At 37.1% G+C, this 20,419-nt stretch overlaps 1 protein-coding gene across 1 annotated transcript; it reads right to left on the bottom strand.

Moving 5' to 3' along the window:
* Nucleotides 1–14,375: 14,375 nt before the first annotated feature.
* LOC147004676 (odorant-binding protein 1b-like) lies at nucleotides 14,376–19,843 on the bottom strand. Its single transcript, XM_085837677.1, has 7 exons — nucleotides 19,728–19,843; nucleotides 19,116–19,255; nucleotides 18,108–18,181; nucleotides 16,336–16,446; nucleotides 15,549–15,650; nucleotides 15,199–15,229; nucleotides 14,376–14,593 (listed from the first exon to the last, which is right to left on the bottom strand). The coding sequence occupies exons 1-6, from the start codon at nucleotides 19,797–19,799 to the stop codon at nucleotides 15,213–15,215; spliced, it is 516 nt and encodes a 171-aa protein (XP_085693803.1). The 5' UTR covers nucleotides 19,800–19,843; the 3' UTR covers nucleotides 14,376–14,593; nucleotides 15,199–15,212.
* Between the last annotated feature and the right edge of the window lie 576 nt (nucleotides 19,844–20,419).

Below are 20,419 nucleotides of genomic sequence, written 5' to 3' on the forward strand. Positions count from 1 at the left end.
ACTAGATAAAGTGTTGGTTTGGTTTTTTGTTTTGTTTTGTTTTTTTGTTTTGTTTTGTTTTTTGTTTTTGCCATCTTTATTATCCAACATAAAACATAGAACATTCATTCATTCAGACTGGACACGAACATGTGAACAGATTGGTGCACCAGACATTAGACAAAGACACAAAAAGGGCAAAGCACTTCTGCTGTAAAGCCCAGAGAGAACAAAGGAGGACACCCCTGAAATTTCTCTCTGTTTCTGGGACATTTCCTCCCTCATGATGCAGTTTCTAACTGCGGCCATCCACCTGATTATTAATTTCCTTTTATTAAACCCTTTCATTTCTCACGCCTAAGAATGTAGCTTCTGGGAGCTATAGCTAACTGCCTGTTATGTTCCTAGTCCCCGATAAACTTCACTGCTGAAACTAAGTGCATTAGTGCACAGGTTTAACGATGTTTCAACTTAGCTGTACCAACCTTTTCCGGTACGAATTTCCTTTAATTATTTTTTTCTTCCATGGAGCTCCAAACCAGCAGTGCTTCTTCCAAATGTCCTCTGCCATTTCACAGTCCTGTGTTGGTTCACCAGATCTGTTGTGGCCAACCAGCTGCTCACATGTCTGGGTTCTAACCTGGAAGGCATCCTGGAATCTGGAAGAGAAGAGGGGGCTAGGCGACATGAGAAAGATGAAACCAAGACAACGGTCTGATCAAGGTTTAATTTTAATCTTTCAGACACTGGGTCAGAGTCAGCAGGGGGAAGGGGTCCATTCCCACCAAATCATCCTGGAGTTCAGTTTCAGGTGACCATGTGTTTGGCTCTGGAACAGCCAGGTGGCAGGCAGCAACAGTGAGAGTGGCAGAATGATAGGGCGACAGGCTCTACCCCATGCTCTCTTCTTCCTAACAGTGAAACCTGAGCAACCAGGTTTCAGGCTGAGGGGAGGGGGAGGTTACAAAGAATCAAGTGTGGTGAGTGACAGGAAGAATGTCCAGATGGCCATGAGACTAAATGGATATCTGCAACTAATGGGGTGGAGAGGTAAGGGGTATCTCCAGGAAGAGACAAGAGACCTGAGATAAGGGAGGTGCCCAAGAGCTAACATAATTTGAGACCCATCCCATGGGCAAGCATCAATGCATAACACTATTAATGATACTCTGTTATGCTTGAAGACAGTAGGCTAACATCGCTACCCTCTGAGAGTCTCCACATAGCAGCTGATTCAGGTAGATACAGGCACCCACAGCAAAACACTGGATGGAGGTCGGGGACTCTTATGGAAGAAAAGAACAAAGAATTAAGGCTTCTGAGAGGATAATAACTCCATAGGAAGACAGAGTCAACTAACCTGGAATCATGGAGCCTTCAGAGACTGAATCATCAACCAAAGAACATGCACAGGCTGGCCCTAGGCCTACCTGCACATATGTAGATGTACAGCTTGATCTTCATGTGGGTCCTAAACAACTGGAGCTGGGGTGTGATGATTTGTATATGCTCCAGGGAGTGACTGTTAGGAAGGAGGTGTAGCCTTGTTGGGGTAGGTGTGTGACTGTGGGTGTAGACATTAACATCCTCATTCTAGCTGCCTGGAAGCTAGTACTCTGCCAGTAGTCTTCAGATGAAAATGTAGCACTCTCAGTTCCTCCCGCACCATGCCTGCCTAGATGCTGCCATGTTCCTTCCTTGATGATAATGGACTGAACTCATGAACCTGTAAGCCAGCCCCAACTAAATGTTGTCCTTATAAGAGGCTGCCTTGGTCATGGTATTTGTTCACAGCAGTAAAACCCTAACTAAGACAGTGGGCTATTCCAAAAGCTGTTACGTGTAAATGTTCTTCTAGCAAGGCTGTACTGTCTGACCTCAGGGGTAGAAGAAACACCTAGCCTCACAGAGATTTGATATACAAGGCTAGAAGGATACCCAGGGATGTCCCTCCTGCTCAGAGGAGAGAGAAAGGCAGAAAGGGAAAGGATTGTGGGATGCAAGACCAGGAGGGGGTCATTGATCAGGATGTAAGGTGAATAAGTAATAAAAAAATTAAAAAGAAATAAAATGAGCTCTAAAAGTATTCCTGATTCTACAACCAGAGACTTCTGTGATGGTTTGAATATGCTTGGTCCAGGTTTTGGCACTATCAGGAAGTCAAAGTGTTATATTATTGGAGTAGGTATGGTATTTTTTGAACAAGTGTGGCACTTTGGGGATGGATTTTGAGAGCCTTGCCCTAGCTGCCTGGAAGCTCAATCTTCTCACAATTGCCTTCTAAACAAGATGTAGAACTCTCAACTCCTCCAGTGTCATACCTACCTTGATGCAGCCATGCTTCTCAGCATGATGATAATGGACTCAATTTTTGAAACTGTAAGCCAGCCTCAATTAAATATTTCCTTTATAAGATTTGCCTTGTTCATGGTGTGTCTTCACAGCAATGGAAACCCTAAGACAACAACCTCCTTAAAAACATCATTTGGGAAGGTAGGACTTCTGAGTACAGGGCTACCTGTCAAAGCCTTAAAGATAAACACTATGATAGATGGATTGTGGACACTCAGGATTTGGGGACAGCATCCTATAAAGCTGCTTCCATTGCCCAGGCCTTCACAGCAGCAGAAAAAAGAGAAGGGACTTGCTTTAAATGTGCTAAAAAAAGGGAAACTCAAATTGTGAGTGAAATAAGGAGACTCCCTCCACTAGAAATGCCACCACCTTAAGAGAGTGTGTCTCTGATATCATATCACAGGGCTTCCACTGGAGGAGAGATTGTTGTTCCCATTATGACATGGATGGCAAACCACTGGAGGCTTTAAACTTAAAATAGGTCAACCCTCGGCTCACACAGTAAATGTGTAATTGCTCTAATAGAGGCTTTATAGGCTTCCAGCTTCTCAGAAGGCTCCCACCAAAAGATCACCTTGAAAATAGATATAAATCTATTCAAATGCTTCATTGATTCTGCAACAGATAAAACAATTTTAAGACAACAAGACATCGCAAAAGTCTAGGAGTTAATTTGCAGGCCTCAGCTTCTATGCATAATGGGTTGCTTTCATGCCTTTACCACCAAATAAGCCTATACCTTGGGGGTATATGGTAAACCCTGAGAGGTTTATGGTAAACATTGCCACTAATATTTTAGAAATATATTCTGAAGGTTTTGGATGTTACTCTCACTAGTCATGCCCCCCCCCAAAATATCATAGAGTAAAATATTATACTTGTAGTAACATTTATACTTTATAACCTTCCTCCAAGCTATCCCCAATTCTAAGGGTTGATGATAAATATAACACTTACTGTCTTGACTACCTCTCCCATGAGCCTATATGGGCTCAACCATGGCTTGTATCAAGGGAGAAACTTAAACTATTCATACAGTTAATAAAAAAAAAAAAACCTTCACCATATTTTCCCTCCCAGCAGTCCATGGAATACCCATGTGTTCACTTTATAAAACAGCTCAGAGGGATGGAGACTGCTACAAAATTTATGAGCAATTAATAAAGCCAAGTTTGTTTGAAGGTCCCCTTAAAGAGGGCTACACTTTGTTGCCAAGAACCAGCCAAGGCAGTGTTATGCTCATCATCAGCCTTTAGAATTGGCGATAGACTCTGGGACAGTTATAAAAGTGTGTTACACCAGTATAATCATTTACCCTATGGTATTTGAGGGAGAGGGCAGTTCCTGAGAGAAAGGTTATTTGTGAGCGATGAAACAAATGATTCAGTGAAATTGTGGGTCCAAGCTAATGGCCTGTGTTCTATTCAAGTCAGTTCTCTCTCTCTCTCTCTCTCTCTCTCTCTCTCTCTCTCTCTCTCTCTCTCTCTCTCTCTCTCTCTCTGTATGTGTGTGTGTTCTTTTCAGTCTACTTGATACAACTTTTCAGATTGATCTCTGTGTTCTGCTCTGCTTGAGACAGCTTTCTCTTGCTATTCTAAAAACTCTCTGGATAGCTTATTGCTTGAATATCAAAAGCCAGTTTTTATTTACATTTAAATTCTGCCATTACCCCAAGTTCCCTTTTAATGATTCCAGGAATCACCATCCCTTGACCCCAGCCCCTTAATTCTTATAAAGAGATAACAGGCGCAAGCACACACAATAAGATATCAAGAAGGAAGCCTGCCCAGAAATTACCATTCCGACCATGTCTAGACCTAAATTAGCTCTGTCCTAGCCTACCTTAAACTGCCTTTGTAAGCATAAACAACAACAAAAAAATTAGCTGGGTGGAATTTTGCCTTTGTGATCATCATGCCTTAAATCTATTTATCTCCTTTCTTAGTATGTTTGTGACAAGCTGCCTTATAGTGCAGATGCCTCTGTTCCTTTAGATCTGTGAAGGTCCTTATAGAATTCATATTGCATCCTTATATTTTGCATAGTTGAAAAGTTATACATTTTCAGTAGTATTCTTATAGCCTTAAGAGCTGTCCTGATGGTCACAGAATTCTACATTTTGCTGAGACATAGATACACCCTCACCTTCTAGACTTAAGCTGTCTCTGATTATCATGGAGTAATTAATCTTAGCAGAGACAATTTTTTTGAAGGAGGAACATGAAAGTATGTATACTATTATACAAACAAACCTTACTCCCATAGAACCCATCAACACTTGTGGATGCCTAAACCTGCTGGCTCTGTTGCAGGAGCAGAAAACGATGTCATACTGTCCTTTACATGGCCAAACCAAACTCGGTACCTTGTCTCTGCCATTCCCGCCAAAGTCTCTCTCTTAGCAATAGACATTCAAGAATGCTTTTCCTCTATCCATTCCAACTTGTGGGATTGCCAATATTTTGCATTCTCAACACCCGCATTAGCAACTCTGGTCTGTCCTTATGATAGGAGTGGAGAGTGCTCACATAAGGAGTTGCATAGTCCCACCATCTTCCCCGAGAATATTGCCACAGCATTAATGCACTGTTTAGACAAAGGTCTACACAGTTATTATATGGATGAAATCTTGATATATGGAGACTCTACCTGTTGGTTCCTGATATGTTTGGTTTTGTAGGTAACTTTATGTGCTTGTGGTTCTCTGCTTTTGGCTATGTTTTAAGGTGCTTAATATCTTGTTCTTTCTCTGGTGCAGGTACCTTCCTTGTGTTGGAATTTTCCTTCCAGGATCCTCTGTAGGGCTGGATTGGTAGATAGATACTATTTGAATTTGGTTTTGTCCTGGAATATTTTGGTTTCTCCATCTATGTTGATTGAGAGCTTTTCTGGGTATAGTAGCCTGGGATGGCATTTGTGTTCTCTTAGAGTCTGCATGACCTCTGACTAGGCTCTTCTGACTTTTATAGTCTCTGTTGAGAAATCTTGTGTAATTCTGATAGGTCTACCTTAGTATTTTACTTGGCCCATTTCCCTTGCAGCTTTTAATATTCTTTCTTTGTCCTGTGCATTTAGTGTTTTATAATTATGTGATGAGAGGATTTTCTTCTTTGGTTCCATTTATTTGGTGTTCTGTAGGCTTCTTGTACCTTCATGGCCATTTCTTTCTTTAGGTTGGGGAAATTATCCTCTATGATTTTGTTGAAGACATTTTCAGGTCCTTTGAGCTTGGAATCTTTGTTCTCCTCTATTTCTGTTATTCTTAGATTTGGTCGTTTCATTGTGTCATGAATTTCCTGGATACTTTGGGTTAGGATGTTTTTATGTTTTGAATTTTTTTGAAAGCTGTTTCAGTGTCTTTTATGGTATCTTCTACACCTGATTCTCTCTTCTATCTCTTGTATTCTGTTGGTAATACTTACACCTGTAATTTCTGACCTCTTTCCCAGTTTTTGCATTTCCAGGTTTGCCTCTATTTGTGTTTTCTTTATTGTTTCTTCATCCACTTTTAGGTCTTGATCACTTTATTCAATTCTTTCAACTGTTTACCTGTGTTTTCCTGTATTTCTTTGAATGCGTTATTGCTATCCTCCTTAAAAGGACTCTATTACCTTCATGAAAGAGCTTCCTGATTTTCAGGTATGTTGGAGTGTTCAGGGCTTGCTGTGATGAAATAACTGGGTTCTACTGATGCGCATGTATTTTGGCTTCTGTTGCTTATGGTTTTGTGCTTGCCTTTTGCCATCTGGATATACCTGGTGTACATATACATATATATTCCTAAATATATCCTTTCGTATACCTGTATCTTGTAGGATACTGCCTATATTTTTCTCTAGCACTTTCAGTGTTTTAGATTATATATATATGAGCATGTAACAAAAATTAAGGTAAAGCCGGGCGTGGTGGTGCACGCCTTTAATCCCAGCACTTGGGAGGCAGAGGCAGACGGATTGCTGAGTTCGAGGCCAGCCTGGTCTACAAAGTGAGTTCCAGGACAGCCAGGGCTATACAGAGAAACCCTGTCTCGAAAAAACCAAAAAAAAAAAAAAAAATTAAGGTAAAAGCCATGAATTTTTTAAAAAGAAAGGAGGTGTACATAAAAAGGTCTGTAGGATGGTTGGAGATGGGAGAAAATTTGTAAATATATTTTGTAAATAAATTACAGACTCAAGAGAAAAAGAAGAAGAAAGAAGAAGAAGGAGGAAGAGGAGGAGGAGGAAGGAGGAGGAGGAGGAGGAGGAGGAGGAGGAGAAGAAGAAGAAGAAGAAGAAGAAGAAGAAGAAGAAGAAGAAGAAGAAGAAGAAGAAGAAGAAGAAGAAGAAGAAGAAGAAGACAGCTGTATCAGGCTCCTCCTGTTAGCAAGTAATTCTTGGCAACTACAATAGTTTTTGGGTTTAGTGTGTGCATGTGAAATGGATCCCCACGTGGGGCAGTCTCTGTATAGCCTTTTCTTCAGTCTCTGCTCCACTCTTTGTCCCTCTATTTTCATTAGACATGAGCAATTCTGGGTTAAAATTTTAGAGATGGGTGGGTGGCCCCATCCCTCAACTGGAGGAGGGGGCATGTCAAACATCTGGATATGGTTTCCACAGGTTCTCCCTCCTCTATGTGGTGTATTTCATCTACTGTCATCCCAAAGTGTGAATTTCTTAATCAAAACAATTAGAGGCTGGTAAGATTTCAACACCAGCCACAGTTGGTAGTATACTCAGAGGGAAACATCCTGCATCCAACACACTGTAGAATGTGTTTAAGCAATTCGATTTTAATAATTTTGTTTTCAGACACAGCCTCATAAAGTCACAAAACACACAAGAACTTGAATGTGTGCACACATGCACACATATACACACATACACACACATCATATCACATGACAATTAGCCATCAGTTCAAATAAATATCTACATTAATAAAGAAGATCTGAATTAGAAAGAGTTTGTAGACAATGTGATAGTAGAAATTAGTTGGAGAATGAGGTTGAAAATAAGGTAAATGTACATGGAATTTACAAAATTTTCAAGAAAATAGTAATTTATAGGTCTAGGTTCAGCCCCACCACAGGGCATGGCTGCTGTAAAAACTAAATGTGGGGAGCATGACTGTGATTATACCACACCACAGCAGCTGGACTTCGGGGATCACAAAGACACTGCTCCAAGAGTTGAAAATGAAGTATGAGATGTGGGAAAGTCATAGTTTGGGTTCCCAGATCCAGGGGTACACAACCATCCCTGGAGTGCTGCACAGAGGAGTCACAAATGATGGATCAGGGGTCCAGAAGCCTGAGAGTTGGCCTGGACACATGGATCCCAAACACCTGGACATCTATGCACCTGTGAGGAAAGAGGAGTAGAGAGCAGAGTCCATGGCCAGCAGGCTGAGGATGACATCTAGCCTAAAGGAGTGGAGGGAAGGAGAGCACTGATTTAGAAGAGCAGTGATTATCCTTAGGTTGTTTGTGTTTGTGGTTGTTGCTGTAAGTACAGAGGGGACATCTACCAGAAGCTTTAGGCTGCAGCTCAATAATTGAATGCCCCCTACTATTCAAAACTGATTGTTTCCTATTATTATGCCCAGAGTGCAAAAATCCCAAAAACCACCAGGACTTGACATTGATGCAATTCACATGAGTTTTTATTCAAGCTCTGTCTGTAAAACTTCCATGATGCAGCAGACCTTCCAGGAGGTCTTCAGGGAAGGAGTTCTTAAAGGAAAAAAAAAAAAAAAAACAACAAACTTCAAGCAGGGGAGGGAGGTTTTCTAAGTCTTTGCATTGTATGTTGGGGTAAGAGGTTTATGAACAAGTTGATTTTTTTTAAGTGATTGTCACAAAGTAGGCTCAAAGGACACTAAGAGATCTTTTTCAGTCACTAGCCATTAATTAATAGCTGCTATGGAAGAGGACTGATTAGTATCCTTCAGGCCCAGAGGTGTTGCTATGGTTGCTAGGGAACACAATCTTCTGAGGGAGAAAAGGATGTCAATGTCTTAGGAACAGTAATTTCCAGCAGCTGCAGCTGGCTGTATATGTCTCACCTTGGGACCTGAATCTCTGTCTCTGGACCTTCGCTTAGGTTTGTAGTTTCTCAATATGTATATTATTTAAGTATATCCAGGCCCTTCTTCTTACTCAAGTCATTAATCAAAATGTAATCCCTTAGATTTTGGATAGAGATGTTATCTTCTATTTTAAGTGTAGGCAAGCAAAAATAGTTTGCTATGCGAAATATTCCAGTGTGTTAGGAGAATCCAAACTCATATCATGATTTACAGATGAAAGTAAATATGAAGCAAAACATAAAATTCACTTCTGTGGTTTTCTTGCCAATGGCTTTCAAGTAAGTGAGACGTTTTCAAATATTACAAGAGTTTCAGTAATAAGAATATCATTTGTTACACCAGAGTGATTTTGGAAACTATGTTTAGTAGATATTTATCTGCTCTTTGGATAAGAATCTTGTCACAAGGTCATTGTTGCAACTTGAATCATTTTATTCAATCAATCAAAAAAGGGAAGAAGACTTTATAGATTAGGAAACAAGGAAATAAAGGCATGTTAGGAATTTCTTATGCTGTATCCTCACTGCACAGGAGAAGGAAAATTTATTCTGTTAGGAAAGGTGAATTATAGATGATACTGATTCCATGGTTAAGAGGTTATGATGTATAATTCCCATCTTGTTGTTTTCTGTACAAATATGAAAGAGAAATATTAACATATGATTAAATTGAGATTTCATTCGTGGGTTTTCGGGAGAACAAAATTGAATCTAAGAACATAGACGATAAAGAAAAAAATTGTACAGAGTCAGTTTCTGTCCTAGAATGTACCTGTGCCTTGTACTTTGGATTCTATAGGAACAGTTTCTAAAGAAAATAATGGCATTGTATATTCCTGCATGAAAATGTAGACAGAGTATTCAAAGAATATATTGATGAAATCAACAAACTTATACCTCACCTATGGCAAATAATATTCCACAAATCATATGTAAAGTTTTCAAATGACAAGACACAATTTCTTGATGGACTCATCATGAATATAAAAGTATTACCAATTCTGAATGAGATAAAATTCCTTACTATTGTTCTATAAATTAAAACATTCCCTAATTCATTCTTGTCACTATAGGAATTTTCAACTTTAAAGGACATGTAATAGTCTGTGCTTATTTTTCCTCATTTTGAATGCAAGTTCTTTGAACTCACATTTTGATCTCACATACTTTATTCCGTAAGCCTGGGCCAACTCAAATGTCAAGATAAGAAAGAAAGGCGTTTGTTTCTACTCACATGTAGATGGTATTTTACTTTGGACAGGTATCTACGAAAGAAATTGAGATGGGTTAGAAGTGACAGAACTGATATCATTAAAAGGTAAGGATGACTCCACAATGATTATTCTTGGTTGTGACAATGTAATGGTTAGATATAATTTGATTTAATCTAAATCAGGGACATTGCTTTGATAGATAAATATATACATAGATAGATATATAAATACATACATAAAAACATACATACATAGATATAGAAATATATATATATATTATTTTTATATCATAAACAGGTTTATATATATATATATATATATATACCTGTATATGATATAAAAATTAACATGCATAGAGGGTTACCTTCATATGAGAGTTCTCTAAGGTTTCCAGCTGGAATGTCCTCTTGAGCAGCTAATGCAGTAAGTCTTCCCTTTTGCTCATGAGTTAGAGGTGCACCCTTTCCTACATCACATGAATGACAGTGTCAGAGATCTCTTCATGAGAATCCTGCATAATGTATATTGCTTCCTTGGTATCCCAACATGATATGCAATAGAAAATCTCAACTTCTCCATATTAATCTACACTGGATCCGTCAATTTTGTCAATAAGAATTATGGCAAGTGTCATGTACACAATCACTAAATCTAAATGGCAATATGACATCATGTTGCAGTATTTCAAAATGCACAAAAATATAAATAATAAATATTTGTCCAGAGAACTCACTAATCTTAATCCTATACACTTTCTACAACACAACAGAATCTTCAAATAGTTTCAAAGTAGCCCTCAAAATTTTCTAAGTCTATACTATAGAGTTCATGCTTTGATTTTTCAATACATTTATTCAATTGACACTGAAAATGGTCTGAAACTAGGGAAAATCACATTTGCTCCTTGTCGTCTAGGGAGGAAACATGAACATGAACTTTTCCAATCACTTCTTCCATTACCCTCAGTCTTCAGTGTCCAAGCTGCTGAGACTGCAATAGAATGTACAAGTTGTCTACACACACTCTAGTTATCAGTTAGTACAAAGTACTTTAGAAAATCTATAACACTATATTTGGGGAGATCAGACTTTGTTCTTATTTGCAGAGCAACAATTTTCTTACTATTTCACAGATCTACTGCCATTCTTACCAAGAACATACAACAATTTTGTTTTCCGGCCGGCTCTGTCCACATTCTCATCATAAAAGACTAAATTCTCTGATGTTGCTTTCAAAAGTTTATAGTGATTATCACCTTCATCTGTAATAGTAATGGAAGTACTTCAATACACAGTATGATTCAGGTTTCCACACAGTTGATGTAATGTCTTCTGCTAAATATTCAGATTTTCCCTGACTCTAGCAATATTTTCTGTGTTCACTAACATATGAACCATGTGTACAGCTATTCCTGTGGCAGTTTTTCTTGAATATTCTGTCAGATTGTAGTGAAAAAAAAACACTTCCACTACGTTAAAACTGATTATGAATCCTAAGTACAGACAACTTTGCTTTTCTCTGATTTCATGTGTCAAGGCTGTTGCACAATTGGCTGGGTGTTCCTGAACTTTTTCCACAAGATCTCAAGGGAGACATGTCAATTTCGTGAAAAAAAAAAAAAAGCCCTTCATTTCTTACCATGGTAATAGTTGGTGGGTAAATGTGCACATGTAGAAATTACAGAGTACTGATTCCTAATATACACAAAAGTTTTCACTTTGTACAATTATAGGAGAAAATGTTGTAAAGATGAAAGGTTTAGAGATTGCCAAGCAACGACTTTGTGTGTGTGGAAATTGGGCTGTGTGCTCCTGTACAGGTAAGTGTACATATGCCTGTGAGTATGCTTCTGCTTGTGCTTCTGTTTCCTGTGCTTGTATATAGACATGTGCTCATGCTTGTGTGCATAAGCTTGTATATCAACATGTGCATGTGACTGTAAGTGTGTGGCTCTACTTATGTATGTGTGCATGGGAATGCCTCTGTGTGCAGATGTGTGTGTGTATGTGTTTGTATGTGAGTGTGTGTGTGTGTGTGTGTGTGTGAGAGAGAGAGAGAGAGAGAGAGAGAGAGAGGAGACATCTATTTACCAACACTTAATACATGAAAAAAAATTGGTCAAAGGAAAGGGAGAAGTTTTTGGGAACTCTTCTCTTATTACTTATTACAAGACTACATTAAAACATCCATGTAAGGATACGGAAAACATTTTCTCACTAGTTGACTGGGAGCTCTGATTTTCTAAGATCAAACCAAAAGTCAAATTATATATAACTTAGTTGAATAATGTTGCAATAATTTTTAAAAATTCTTAGAAAATTGAAATAATCTGTCTGAAATGCCTAAACAGAGTTTGCCCCAACTGCATTTCAAACTTGAAATTTTTAATAAATTGGGCTGAATAATATGATCTTTACCAAGAAAAAAGGTTTATGAAATAACAGTGTTAAAGAAAACATTTATCATTCAAGTGTGATAGATCAATCTGTATTGTAAGTACATGGGAGCTGAAAGCATCAAGTTGGCAATGATGTTGGAAGCCGTGCAGCCCTAGCATGGAGTAACAGGAATGGCAAATAGCAAAGTGAGATACTGTATGAAAAAAATAGTAAAATTTTTCTAGAAATAACTTTTTCTATTGGAAAACTTCTTGGGAAATATGTTGTTAGAACTATTCACATCTTTATGTAATAGTTTTCTTCTCCAAGTAACCCTTGGGCAACTTACAATGTATTCAGACTAGGCAGCATATCTCACTGGGGTGAAAGGATTAATAATTAATCAAGGAGCCCAAATTGCTCTAGTTTCATGCTGCACAGAGGAATCATAAATGAAGGATCAGGGGTCCACAAGCTGAGAGTTGGCCTGGAAACAAGGATGCAAAACATCTGGACATCTAGCCATCTCTGAGTCAAGAGGAGTAGAGAGCAGAGTCCATGGCCTACAGGCTAAGTATGGAATCTAGCCTAGAGGAGTGGAGGGAAGGGGAGCACTGGTTTAGAAGGGCAGTCATTATTCTTAGTTTGTCTCTGGTTGTTGCTCTAAGTACAGAGAGGACTTCTACCAGAGGCTTTAGGCTGCAGCTCAGTAATAGAATGCCCCCTCTTTGCTCCCCATGATGATTTTTGATGAAAGAGACAGTCCATGGTTTTAACTGTTTATTGACTGTTCATCATGGAAAATGAATGCATATGAACCTCTAGTGATGGACCAGATTGAGATTAAATACTTTTTGCAGAGAGGAAAGGATGGGTAGAGAAGGTTTTGGCTAAACCCTCAGGGCCTCTGAGTACCTCATTAGCATGGAGAACTCTCTCCCTACACTACATGAACACAAGTCACATTTCTTTATGTGGGAAGTGTGGCACATGTTCCAGGCCAGAAATTGGGCAGGAAACAGGTTGGCAAGTAATATCTCAAGTATTAGTTTCTGGGGTCTTAACCAGCTTTTCCCACCAAGATTCCTGGCATGGTTTACTGTCCCACAGTAATTTTCTAAAGTAACATTGTTTCACAAGGCACAGAGAGAAATGTTAAATAACAGCTTTCTTTCAAGAATTAATAGACTATGTCATGACTTCATATTCATATCTGCGACTTATGGCTGTTACTTTTCATCTGTTTCCTCTTGTTCCAAGAACATATTCCAAGGCCTCAAAGAAGACTTCATTTGTATTTTCTATTTTGATAGCCAACTATAGCCTAAGGAATCATTGCAATTCATAGAGGAAAATGTAATATATAAGTGCATATTTGCAGGGCTCAGTATTATGGAATATCATTCCAGTGAATCTCTTATACTATTCAAAACTGATTGTTTTCTATTGTTATGCCCAGAGTGCAAAACACCAAAGAACACCAGGACTTGACTCTGATGCAATTCACGAGTTTTTAATTCAAGCTCTGTCTTTAAAACTTACATGATGCAGCAGTATAGGTAAACACACATTAGGTCTTAGGGGAAGAGTTTCTTAAAGGAAAAAAAAAAACTTCAAGCAGGGGAGGGAGGTTTTCTAAGTCTTGGCCTTCTATGTTTAGGTAAGAGATTTATGAACAAGTTGGGGTTTTTTGTTTGTTTGTTTGTTTTTTAAAGTGATTGTCCCGTTTTAGGCTCAAAGGACACTAAGAGCTCTTGCTTAGTCATCTGGAGAACATCTGGCCATTAATTAATAGCTGCTATGGAAGAGGACTTATTATTATTATCCTTCAGGCCCAGAGGTGTTGCTAGGGTTGCTAGGGAACACAATCTTCTGAGAGAGAAAAGGATGTCAATGTCTTAGGACCAGTAATTTCCAGGAGATGCAGCTGGCTGTATATGCCTCACCTTGTGACCTGAATCTCTGTCTCTGGACATTCGCTTAGGTTTCTAGTTTCTCAATATGTATATTATTTAAGTATATCCAGGACCTTTTCCTTACTCAAGTCATTAATCAAAATGTAATCCCTTAGATTTTGGATAAGAGATTTTATCTTCTATTGTAAATAGTGTAGGCAAGCATAAATAGTTTGCTAAGTGAAATATTCCAGTGTGTTGCGAGAATCCAAACTCATATCATGATTTACAGATGAAAGTAAATATGAAGCAAAACATAAAATTCACTTCTGTGGTTTTCTTGCCAATGGCTTTCACGTAAGTGGGACATTTTCAAATATTACAAGAGTTTCAGTAATAAGAATTTCATTTGTTACACCAGAGTGATTTTGGAAACTATGTTTAGTAGATATTTATCTGCCCTTTGGATAAGAATCTTGTCACAAGGTCATTGTTGCAACTTGAATCATTTTATTCAATCAATCAAAAAAGGGAAGAAGAGTTTATAGATTAGGAAAAGAGGAAATAAAGGCATGTTAGGAATTTCTTATGCTGTATCCTAACTGCACAGGAGAAGAAAAATTTATTCTGTTAGGAAAGGTGAATTATAGATGATACTGATTCCATGGTTAAGAGGTTATGATGTATAATTCCCATCTTGTTGTTTTCTGTACAAATATGAAAGAGAAATATTAACATATGATTAAGTTGAGATTTCATTCTTGGGTTTTCAGGAGAACAAAATTGAATCTAAGAACATAGACGATAAAGAAAAAAATTATACAGAGTCAGTTTCTGTCCTAGAATGTACCTGTGCCTTGTACTTTGGATTCTATAGGAACAGTTTCTAAAGAAAATAATGGCATTGTATATTCCTGCATGAAAATGTAGACAGAGTATTCAAAGAATATATTGATGAAATCAACAAACTTATACCTCACCTATGGCAAATAATATTCCACAAATCATATGTAAAGTTTTCAAATGACAAGACACAATTTCTTGATGGACTCATCATGAATATAAAAGTATTACCAATTCTGAATGAGATAAAATTCCTTAGTATTGTTCTATAAATTAAAACATTCCCTAATTCATCCTTGTCACTATAGGAATTTTCAACTTTAAAGGACAAGTAATAGTCTGTGCTTATTTTTCCTCATTTTGAATGCAAGTTCTTTGAACTCACATTTTGATCTCACATAATTTATACCATAAGCCTGGGCCAACTTAAATATCAAGATAAGAAAGAAAGGCGTTTGTTTCTACTCACATGTAGATGGTATTTTACTTTGGACAGGTATCTGTGAAAGAAATTGAGATGGGTTAGAAGTGACAGAACTGATATCATTAAAAGGTAAGGACGACTCCACAATGATTATTCTTGGTTGTGACAATGTAATGGTTAGATATAATTTGATTTAATCTAAATCAGGGACATTGCTTTGATAGATAAATATATACATAGATAGATATATACATACATACATACATAAAAACATACATACATAGATACAGAAATATATGTATGCATATATATTATTTTTATATCATAAACAGGTTTGTTTATATATATATATATATATATATATGATATAAAAATTAACATGCATAGAGGGTTACCTTCATATGAGAGTTCTCTAAGGTTTCTAGCTGGAATGTCCTCTTGAGCAGCTAATGCAGTAAGTCTTCCCTTTTGCTCATGAGTTAGAGGTGCACCCTTTCCTACATCACATGAATGACAGTGTCAGAGATCTCTTCATGAGAATCCTGCATAATGTATATTGCTTCCTTTGTAACCCAACATGATATGCAATAGAAAATCTCAACTTCTCCATATTAATCTACCCTGGATCAGTCAATCTTATCAATAAGAATAATGCCAAGTGTCATGTACACAATCACTAAATCTAAATGGCAATATGAATTCACGTTTCAGTATTTCAAAATGCACAAAAAATATAAGTAATAAATATTTGTCCAGAGAACTCACTAATCTTAATCCTATACAATTTCTACAAAACAACAGAATCTTCAAATAGTTTCAATGTAGCCTTCACATTTTTCAGAGTCTATACTATAGAGTTCATGCTTTGATTTTTCTATACATTTATTCAGTTGACACTGAAAATGGACTGAAACTAGGGAAAATCACATTTGCTCTTTGTCGTCTAGGGAGGAAACATGAACATGAACTTTTCCAATCACTTCTTCCATTACCCTCAGTCTTCAGTGTCCAAGCTGCTGAGACTGCAATAGAATGTACAAGTTGTCTACACACACTCTAGTTATCAGTTAGTACAAAGTACTTTAGAAAATCTATAACACTATATTTGGGGAGATCAGACTTTGTTCTTATTTGCAGAGCAACAATTTTCTTACTATTTCACAGATCTACTGCCATTCTTACCAAGAACATACAACAATTTTGTTTTCCGGCCGGCTCTGTCCACATTCTCATCATAAAAGACTAAATTCTCTGATGTTGCTTTCAAAAGTTTATAGTGATTATCACCTTCATCTGTAATAGTAATGGAAGTACTTCAATACACAGTATGATTCAGGTTTCCACACAGTTGATGTAATGTCTTCTGCTAAATATTCAGATTTTCCCTGACTCTAGCAATATTTTCTGTGTTCACTAACATATGAACCATGTGTACAGCTATTCCTGTGGCAGTTTTTCTTGAATAATCTGTCAGATTGTAGTGAAAAAAACACTTCCACTACGTGAAAACTGATTATGAATCCTAAGTACAGACAACTTTGCTTTTCTCTGATTTCATGTGTCAAGGCTGTTGCACAATTGGCTGGGTGTTCCTGAACTTTTTCCACAAGATCTCAAGGGAGACATGTCAATTTCGTGAAAAAAAAAAAAAAAAAAGCCCTTCATTTCCCACCATGGTAATAGTTGGTGGGTAAATGTGCACATGTAGAAATTACAGAGTACTGATTCCTAATATACACAAAAGTTTTCACTTTGTACAATTATAGGAGAAAATGTTGTAAAGATGAAAGGTTTAGAGATTGCCAAGCAACGACTTTGTGTGTGTGGAAATTGGGCTGTGTGCTCCTGTACAGGTAAGTGTACATATGCCTGTGAGTATGCTTCTGCTTGTGCTTCTGTTTCCTGTGCTTGTATATAGACATGTGCTCATGCTTGTGTGCATAAGCTAGTATATCAACATGTGCATGTGACTGTAAGTGTGTGGCTCTACTTATGTATGTGTGCATGGGAATGCCTCTGTGTGCAGATGTGTGTGTGTGTGTGTTTGTATGTGAGTGTGTGTGTGTGTGTGTGAGAGAGAGAGAGAGAGAGAGAGACAGACAGAGAGAGAGAGAGAGAGAGAGAGAGAGAGGAGACATCTATTTACCAACACTTAATATATGAAAAAAATTGGTCAAAGGAAAGGGAGAAGTTTTTGGGATCTCTTCTCTTATTACTTATTACAAGACTACTTCAAAACATCCATGTAAGGATACGGAAAACATTTTCTCACTAGTTGACTGGGAGCTCTGATTTTCTAAGATCAAAGCAAAAGTCAAATTGTATATAACTTAGTTGAATAATGTTGCAATAATTTTAAAAATTCTTAGAAAATTGAAATAATCTGTAGGAAATCCTTAAACAGATTTTCCCAAACTGCATTTCAAAATTGAAGTTTTTAATAAAGTGATCTGTATAATATGATCTTTACCAAGAAAAAAGATTTATGAAATAACAGTGTTAAAGAAAACATTTATCATTCAAGTGTGATAGATCACTCTGTATTGTAAGTACATGGGAGCTGAAAGCATCAAGTTGGCAATGATGTTGGAAGCCGTGCAGCCCTAGCATGGAGTAACAGGAATGGCAAAAAACAAAGTGAGATACTGTATGAAAGAAAAAATAGTAAAATTTTTCTAGAAATAACTTTTTCTATTGGAAAACTGCTTGGAAAATATGTTGTTAGAACTATTCACATCTTTATGTAATAGTTTTCTTCTCCAAGTAACCCTTGGGCAACTTACAATGTATTCAGACTAGGCAGCATATCTCACTGGGGTGAAAGGATTAATAATTAATCAAGGAGCCCAAATTGCTCTAGTTTCATGGACCTTTGCACTTAGTAAAAGGAAAAATGGATATAATCAAAGTGACATGCATTGTTCAATGACAATGCTCTCAGATACTATACTTACACTGGTTTCTAAAAGTCTTGCCATCTTCTTGCAAATACCCAGTGACTGTGGTCAATGAGCATTGTCCATTTTGCCTAAAATAAATCAAAGAGAAAAACCATGGTTTCTTCTTCATTACTATTGAAATCATATCAAATATCTTCTAGTATTATAATGCATTTGAGAAAGTACTGATATCAATGAAGTTATCAGTGTAAAGAGATAGGAACCAATTTCTTATTCCTCCATTGAGTTTGCTAATTCCTATTTAGAAAACATCATACTCTTTTTCCATATATATATATATATATATGCATATATATATATATTCATTGTGATAATTATGCCTCAGGCTCTACTCTGGTGAATTCCTTATCCAAAATTCACTCTTGATTACATACATTTCAACATGTTAATTTGCTTGTTCTACTCCAGACATAATATATGAACAGGTTTATAATGTCTTAATAGTAAGTGCTTTCATTTCTGACCTCAATCTTTAAATTTTGGCTATAAGAGAGAAGTGGTTCTAAGCATTTTCAGTTTTTAGGTGTTATGGACTCCTGAATTGAACATAGTCATCCACATATCACAGAGAAAAATCTTTGTACAAACAGCTTAAGGAAAGGGGGTTCAAAAAATAGATGTATTGGACCAACTTGTGGAAGATTTTTTTATGACATCACTAATTGAGTAACAGAAAATGTAAGAGTTTAATTAAATGGTCACACCATCACCATACTACAGAGGAGTTCTTTAGTGTGTTGTATATCTAACACAGGTGATGATATTCAGTGGCAGCCCTCAAAGCACAAGGTTCCCTCAGGAAGTATTTATTGAATTAGAAAGAGTGTTTATCTCTTTGTGTGGTGTCCAGAGCTGTCCCATCCCAGAATGATATAATTGCATGCTAAAATTAGTGGATTCAGTTTTATGACCAGTAGCAGAACATCCATCTTTGAGTTTCACAACATTAAAGAGAGAGAAAAGTACAGTTTGCTCAGTTTACATTCTTGATACTATACATACTTGACATAAAATGTGACTTCCATTTCTTGACATTCCTTATTACAAGTAATTTCACGAACAAAGAGCTCCAGGGGACCACCAGGCGCTATCTTGTCAATATTATCAGCCATGATGGCAGTGGTTTCCCATTTTCCTTGTAACTGAAAAAGCAACAACAATAGCAAAAAAATAAAAAGAAAAAACACAACAGATCATTAAAATGTGTGTTGCTGTACTCATCTCTGACATCAATACATGAAATACATAAGCTGAGGTGAAATATCAATCAATTGATAATATTTCATTTATTAATTGGATATTATGTTTCTTCAAAAGTAGCACAACCTGGAGCAGTATGATGACATGATTAATGTAGAACCATGGACCTGAAACTGCTCATCTTTTTTTCTCATACACTCTGAAAATAAAAAGCCTTGTTTTCTTTATTTAACTGGATTCTTCCTAGAGAAAATCTGATAGTAAAAGTGTACCTGAGAGAAAGGCTACCTGAGAGAAAGCCATAAAGGTTATGTCATGCAGATGATCAATTGCATTGATTGACTGGATGATATATCACATCTATAGAAATATGTTATTGGGAAAGCTCGCATGTAAACACAGACATGCATTTACCTCAGCATTATCTTGAGCATGGACATGGACCAGTCCAAATGCCAATGCCAGCAGCAGAAACTTCACCATCATGATTCCTAAATTTGCTCCTCTGCAGATGTTCAACTGAGGACAGTGGTTGTGAAGGATCTGAATTTGCAAAGTTTTTTATACAGTTAATTTGAAGGAGGAGCATGATCTCAACCAATGATTCACCATCAGAAAGCACACGTCTGTCCAGTACTTCCCATTTGGCCCCGATGGATAGTGTAAGACTTCATGTTCCTAAACTAATAAGCTTACACTTAAGGTCAGGATATGCTATGTTGATTAATTGAGCATTACTTTTAGAGTGAGAGAACTCACTCTATACTATCATTTATAAGTAATGATTTTGGCCTAGTACCATAGTACTAGTAGATAAAATCAGAAGGCATACACATATACCCTATATGACCCATTTAACCAAAGTGGCATGCATTTTAAGATATGTTTTTAATCTTAGCCTAATACTGTGCAGTTAAATGAATTTAAAACTGTGGCCTGAGCAATATGAGGCACAGTAACAACCTTCTCAGAAGACAAGATATTGAAAAATGAGGAGGGCCTCAGATAAGCATCCAGTCATAAGTCTTTTACTACTTTTAAGCCTTTCCATATATCGACTTCTTTCTTCATCCAGTATACTCTATTCTACTATTGTGAGTACAGAA

The sequence above is a fragment of the Mus caroli genome, unplaced genomic scaffold (assembly GCF_978045245.1).
Source record: "Mus caroli unplaced genomic scaffold, Mus_caroli_1 scaffold_5, whole genome shotgun sequence".
NCBI lineage: Eukaryota > Metazoa > Chordata > Mammalia > Rodentia > Muridae > Mus > Mus caroli.